At 43.6% G+C, this 6988-nt stretch overlaps 1 protein-coding gene across 1 annotated transcript; it reads left to right on the forward strand.

Moving 5' to 3' along the window:
• The first annotated feature begins 355 nt into the window (after positions 1 to 355).
• LOC108409345 (olfactory receptor 8B3-like) lies at positions 356 to 1471 on the forward strand. The gene has a single exon (XM_037000900.2). It carries the CDS (start codon positions 356 to 358, stop codon positions 1283 to 1285), a length of 930 nt encoding a protein of 309 aa, XP_036856795.2. The 3' UTR covers positions 1286 to 1471.
• The last annotated feature ends 5517 nt before the right edge of the window (positions 1472 to 6988 follow it).

Here is a 6988-nt window from a genome sequence, read left to right on the forward strand (position 1 = left end):
ACGGGAGGGTTCAGGTGAAGGAGGACGTGGTGAGATGAGAGTAGGACAATCTGTCCTGGCATATCCTTCTCCCTTGGTTTTCTCAATAGCCATGTTTGCACAGGGCAGCACTGGCCTTCCCTCTGAAGCCTCATTTTGTGATCCCTTGTTACATTTATTTTATAAAAATCTCTGATAAAAAGTTAGTGTCACTCGGTATCATGATATTAGTAAAGGCAGATTTTACAGGTTCAGATTGGATTATTCTCAGATATTCCCAGCCTGTATGTCTTCTTGTAGGAAAAAATATAGGAAGAGCTGCTTTTCCTTTAATTTAACCTTTTATTCCTGTGCTCACAGGTCACCTTGGGAAAGAATGGCTCCTCGAAATGACTCCCTCGTTGCTGAATTTATTCTTTTGGGATTAACAGAAAAACCAGATCTCCAGCTGCCCCTTTTCTGCCTGTTTCTAGTCATGTATACTCTCACTGAGTTGGGAAATTTGGGCTTGGTAATTCTAATTGGGCTGAATTCAGATCTGCACACCCCCATGTACTTTTTCCTCTTTAACTTGTCTTTTATAGACTTCTGTTATTCTTCAGTATTTACACCAAAAATGCTAATGAATTTCTTATCCAAAAAAAATATTATCTCCTACATGGGGTGCCTGACCCAGTTCTTTTTTTTCTGTTTTTTTGCTCTTTCTGAATGCTATGTGCTGGCATCAATGGCCTATGACCGCTATGTGGCCATCTGCAACCCACTCTTGTATAATGCTGCCATGTCCCCTAAAGTGTGTTCCAGCCTTATGCTTGGTTCTTACTTGGTGGCCTTTTCTGGCTCCATGGCCCACACTGGATGCCTGCTGAGACTGACCTTCTGTGATGCCAACACCATCAACCATTATTTATGTGACATCCTCCCTGTGCTCCAGCTCTCCTGCACCAGCACCCGTGTCAATGAGCTGGTGGTGTTCATTGTGGCGGGCATCAACATTGTGCCCTGTCTCATCATCTTTGTCTCCTATGGTTTCATTCTCTCCAGCATCCTCCGCATCAGCTCCACTGAGGGCAGGTCCAAAGCCTTCAGCACCTGCAGCTCCCACATCATTGCTGTGTCTTTGTTCTTTGGATCAGGTGCATTTATGTATCTCCAACCATCTTCTGCTGGGATCGTGGATATGGGAAAATTCTCTTCTGTCTTTTATACCAATGTGGTCCCCATGATGAACCCCTTAATCTACAGCTTGAGGAACAAAGATGTTAAAGTTGCTCTGAGAAAAACCCTGAGTAGGAGGAAGTTTTAATTAGAGGCAATGTCACTGTGGAGGTACTTTATAGGCTCAGTATATTCTGTTCATTATAGTAATTTATGTGGAAGTCTTTTCACCATGGTGTAGGAAATTTGAACCTTGTCTCAATTTGCTTCCAGTTTTTTAATGGTACTTCTTCCTGCCTCACTGTTTTCACAATTTCTTCTTTTTCCTCTTTCACCTGATTAAAAAGAAAACTAAAGTATACATTTTTTCTCCCCCATGGTCATTATGGAGTTTATTTCTCCTCTTGGAAAAAAATAAAGAGTTTGAAATGAATAAGAAAAGCAACACTAGGGTAATATTGGACCACAGAGTGTTTTGGGTTTTTTTTATTGAGGGATTACCTATCTGCTATTTATTATATACTGAATCCAGGAAAGAGATGATTATCTCTTTCTACTCCTGTTACATTCTCCCTTGATCAGGGATGTGACTCCTTTAAATGCCAGTTCCACACAGAGAGCAGGTTCCCCAAAGGCTATAAAACATAATCTCCTTCCCAGGTTTAAACACTAAGCAGTAAGTTCCTTTTGGCAGAGATATCTTATTTACCTTTGTAACTAATGCAACTGACACAATAGATTGTCAATGTGTATTTATTATATAGATGGGATACTGAAGCTCAGTTAATGATGTAATTCATAGACATGTATGCATGTGTGTGTGTACTCATTTACTTGTTCATGTAAACTCACACACACATACACACTCCTGCATACACACACACACAGCATTTTGTACCTATAGTTGCCTAACAGCTGTGGTTTGGGGCTATGTATGTCACAATCATAAATAAGGCCTGGTAAGAGAAAGCTATACATGGAGATTCTCTTAATGCAACAGAGTAGAGCTGCATACTGCATGTCGATAGGTCCTAAGATCTGTCTCATATGGTCAAAATTACTTCTTAAAATCGAGTTTATTGACTTAAAGTCCGTGTTGAGACAGACGTGGTGCTTCTCCCTAGGTCTGGCACAGTTGGTTCTTCTGCTGGGCATTAGAGCATTTCTCTTGTACAAAATAGGCACCTTTAAACATTAAAGTCACACCCAGTGGGAGGTTTACTTTGTGAGGCTGAGACTCTCACCTTCCTCAGAGAGTGGGAGGGCTGGTGGAATCACATGGGCTCTTTGAAGTTTCTCTGATAGAAAGTTAAATTAAGTCACTTTAAATATTACTACAGAGAAGAGCGTTCTAATCGCTTTTATCATGTTTCATTTTTGCTTTCACACCTGTCAGTTTGTGTTTTCTGAAGGTAACTGATGTGAGATGAATAGGAGAGGGAATCCTCATTCTCATTTCACAGGCAATGGAACTGATGGTCAGATGTGCTCATGGTTTGTTCCAAGACACATCTTCTACGTGGTGGAGCAGAGACGGGAACATGGGTTTTTTTTTATATTGAAGTATAGTTGACAAATAATATTATATTGGTTTCAGGTGTGCAACACAAGTGATTTGACAATTTATACATGTTATGAAATGTTCACAATGTTAAGCATGGTTAGAATCTGTTAATATACAAAGCTATTACAATATCTTTAACTGTATTCCCTCTGTTATACTTTCATCATTGCAACTTACTTATTTTATAACTGAAAGATGTTGCTCTATAAATCCTTCACATATTTCACCCTTTCCCCCACCCCTCCCTTATGGCAACCACCACTTTGTTCTCTGCATTTATTAGTCTATTTCCCTTTTATTTGTTTTTAATTTTATTAGGTTCCACATATGAGTGGAATCATATGGTATTTGTCTTATCTAACTCATTTGACTGAGCGTATATTTTCTAGGTCCACCCATGCTGTCACAGGACGAGATCACAATCTTTCTTATGGATGATTAATATTTCATTGCACATAAGTACCACATTTCTTCCATTCATCTATCAATGGACACATAATTTGTCTCTGTATCATGGCTATTGTAAATAATGTTGCATTAAATACAGGGTGCACATATCTTTTTAAATCAGTTTTTTTTTCTGGTAAATATGCAGGGGTGAATCCATAAAACTCATAAGAGGAAACAGGTAGTAAACCCTCAAACACTGGCATTAGCAATTTTTTCCTGGATATGTCCCTCCATGAAAGCTAAATAACAAAAATAATCAAGTGGGAGTACATCAAAATAAAAAGTTTCTGAATAATAAAGGACACAATCAAACGAAGTACTTGGGAGTTCTGGTTCTAAATATAGAAAGGAATGAGTCACAGCATAAATTAAGGGGATGAAACAGCATTGAAAATATAGTCAGTATTTCTGTAACATTGTTCTATTTTGACAGATAGTATCTACACTACTTGTGGTGAGGATTTAATAATGCTCAGAACTGCTGAACCACTGTGCTGTATACTTGAAACCAATATAATATTTTATATACCACTATACTTCATTTAAAGAAATGTCAAGAAATTATTTTCTGATTAATATACAAAATTGCCATTCTTCTAAATATCAGTGGAATATGAACAATGGTTTATGGTAATAAAAATGCTTTTTAACACAAATAAAAGCAAAATCCTAACATAAGAAAAGAGTCAAAAAAGTTGTGTTTCACTGTCGCGTGCCCTGTCCTCGCCGGCAAGAACAGCATGCAACAACAGCAGGATTCTTCTGCAGAAAGCTTTATTCTTCAGCTCTTTGTGAAACAAATGAGTTGGGCAGGACCCAGAGGGGAAGGAGAGGCTTGCTTATATAGTTCTCATGCTCTGACCTGGTTGGTGCGGCTCCATATGCCTTATTAGCATAACCATTTGGTGGGTCTCATTGGTCCTTATGCCAAGGCGCAATTAGCATGTAGTTTAGTGGTGTGGGATGATTTGTCATTAGGAAGTTCGGGGCCTTCCGGCTGCCCTGCATGGGGCGCTATTTTCTGAGCACGGCTGCCAACATCTCCCCCTTTTTTGTCTAACAGAAGCTCAAGGCGGAACTTGCCAGCAGAGGCGGAGACAGAGGCCTGACCTCCATCATACTTCCTGATGCCCCCTTTTTGGAGAGGGGTTCTGGGCATCTACCCCTATGCAGTCAGGCATGCCTCTCAGAGGGGTCCAAGACCTCTTGCAGTGCTTTGCCTCGCATCCTCTGGCTGGCGTTGGGACCGCTTGGTACAAAGGGTTTGGACCCTTTTTCTCAACCCTCTTGCACCATGAGCTTCTTAAAGAAAGCTGTGATTAAGCATTGAGGTACTCGGGCCTGGTGCAGTGCCACATGGGCTCAGGGTGCAAGAGCTACCTCAAGCTAAAGCTGAGCTTCCTTCTTAAGCATGTTGAGCCATACTTGGGGAGAGGCGCCAACGTCTATCGCCATTAGGGCTTGAGCAAGGATCACCTTGTCCTGCTTATGTTGGTTGCGGAGTCTGCATAACAACCAGAGTAAGAGCATGAGACCTCCAAGCATGAACACGCCCATCCCAGCCATGCCCGCCCACTCCTTGACATGGGAGAGAGCTCTGAGGAACCAGGAAGAGAGTCCTTCTGCTACGGAGATATCTAGACGGGTGGAGTTGATGTGGATTATTTCTCGCCGCAGTTCTAGTGCTCCATCAAAGTCCTGGGACCAGTTTCCTGAAAGATACTGGGACAGGCCTCGTGACAGATTAGTGAAAGCATTTAATACTTCTGTTAGTGATCCTGGCTTGTTTGTGGCTCTGTAATATGGCTGCGGCTAGGCCCGCGTTGGTGAGTGGCCCTCCTATTTCTCTACAGGCTTTCAACCAAGCGTGTATCCCTTTCTGTTTCCAGGGTGTTATCGCCTGTCTGCATTCCTTGGTACATTGTTCAAATACTAATTGCTCTACCAGGGGCATCGCTTGTTCCTGATCTCCAAATATTCTGCCTGCGGCCTCCATCATACGAGCGACAAAGTCAGAAAATGGCTCGCTCGGCCCCTGAATAATTTTTGTCAAATTGCCTGATACTTCTCCTTTGTTGGTGAGGGCTTTCCATGCCTTGGCAGCGCACGTGTTTATTTGTGCGTATACCTGTAAGGGGAAGGCGGTCTGGTTGGCTACCCACTGTCCTTGGCCCGTCAGCGTATCATATGACCACGCAGGCTGTCCTTCGGCCGCGTTTGCGCGTGCCTGGGTCATACTGATATCATGCCACAATGCCTTCCATTCTATGTATTGCCCCATACTAGAAAGGCATGCCTTAGTTACATATTGCCAGTCTGCGGGTGTCATGGCTGTCTCTGTTAATCTCTCAACTTGTGCTATGGTGTAGTTGGCACTGACTTCATAAGCCCGAACGGATTCTGCTAACTCCTTAACTTGTTTATGGCTCAGGGGCTGGTGAGAGCGTACGCCATTATCCTCAAATACAGGAAACATTTGTCTAATTGCCTGAAGAGTATCTGGGTGGCAAAAGGAGAGTGCGCCACTCACGTAAGGTGGCGGGGCAAAGGGCGTCGGGGGACACCCTGCTTTCATTTTTTCCTTGGTCCGCTTTTCAACTTTGCTGGTTCCCTTACTTCTACACTCTGCGGTTTTATTTTCTTCCCCTTCCTCTGCGGACGTTAATTCCTCCTCAGATTCCCTATTGGAGAGTTGGAGGTCCCTCAACTCTTTCCAGGGGTATTTACTATTTTCTCCGAGGCGATCGTCACTCGCTTCTCGGGGCTCTTTCGCTTTTGCCCTAGGCGGGCTTTCTCCCTCACTCTGAGGTTTCTTTACCTTCGTTTTTGTGGCCTTTTTTCGGCCGCGCGCGCTCTCTGTTTCCCGTTCCGTTTCTGACATGCTCTCTTGGATATCTGTCAATGCTCTCTGACCTTCTTTTATTACCTTTTCACATCTCTCATCTTGCAGACAAGCTCTAATCAGTTTCCAGAGGGGCCTGGTGCCTCCCCTCAGGCTACCCTCCTCCTCCTCTCTATCAAGATCTTTCCCCAGTTTGTCCCAGCTCGGGATTGAGAGGGACCCTGAACAAATGAACCAGGGGGCCACACGGTCTATCTCCTTCACAAAAGATCCTAAGACTTTGCTGGAGACCTTCAAGTTTCGCTCTTTGAGAGCTGTCTGCAGCGCCATGACTAATGACAGTGCATTCCCCATGGTGCCTCCTTATTTACAGAGAACCATCAACCATCATCCTAAAAAGCAGGGGCCTCTCGGAACTTACCCCTCCGGGCTTTCTTCTGACCTGCAGTTCTGAATCCTCTCCAGATGTCTGAAGGGTCCTCCCTGTGCCGGTGATGTTCTGGTTCCCGGGATTCGGCACCACTTGTCGCGTGCCCTGTCCTCGCCGGCAAGAACAGCATGCAACAACAGCAGGATTCTTCTGCAGAAAGCTTTATTCTTCAGCTCTTTGTGAAACAAATGAGTTGGGCAGGACCCAGAGGGGAAGGAGAGGCTTGCTTATATAGTTCTCATGCTCTGACCTGGTTGGTGCGGCTCCATATGCCTTATTAGCATAACCATTTGGTGGGTCTCATTGGTCCTTATGCCAAGGCGCAATTAGCATGTAGTTTAGTGGTGTGGGATGATTTGTCATTAGGAAGTTCGGGGCCTTCCGGCTGCCCTGCATGGGGCGCTATTTTCTGAGCACGGCTGCCAACATTTCACATTTCATATTTGACAGAATAGCGTGTTTGAGTATGGTCTTCCTAAGTACTGACATACATAATAAGCGGAAACATGTGATGATAGACCACTCTAATCATTTCCCCATTAGTTGACCTTCTGCGGGTGGATAC

Source organism: Manis javanica, chromosome 6 (assembly GCF_040802235.1).
Source record: "Manis javanica isolate MJ-LG chromosome 6, MJ_LKY, whole genome shotgun sequence".
Lineage (NCBI taxonomy): Eukaryota > Metazoa > Chordata > Mammalia > Pholidota > Manidae > Manis > Manis javanica.

What these genes read in the sequence shown, in the direction of transcription:
- LOC108409345 (XM_037000900.2), top strand. Translation starts at nt 356, where the DNA reads ATGGCTCCTCGAAATGACTCCCTCGTTGCTGAATTTATTCTTTTGGGA.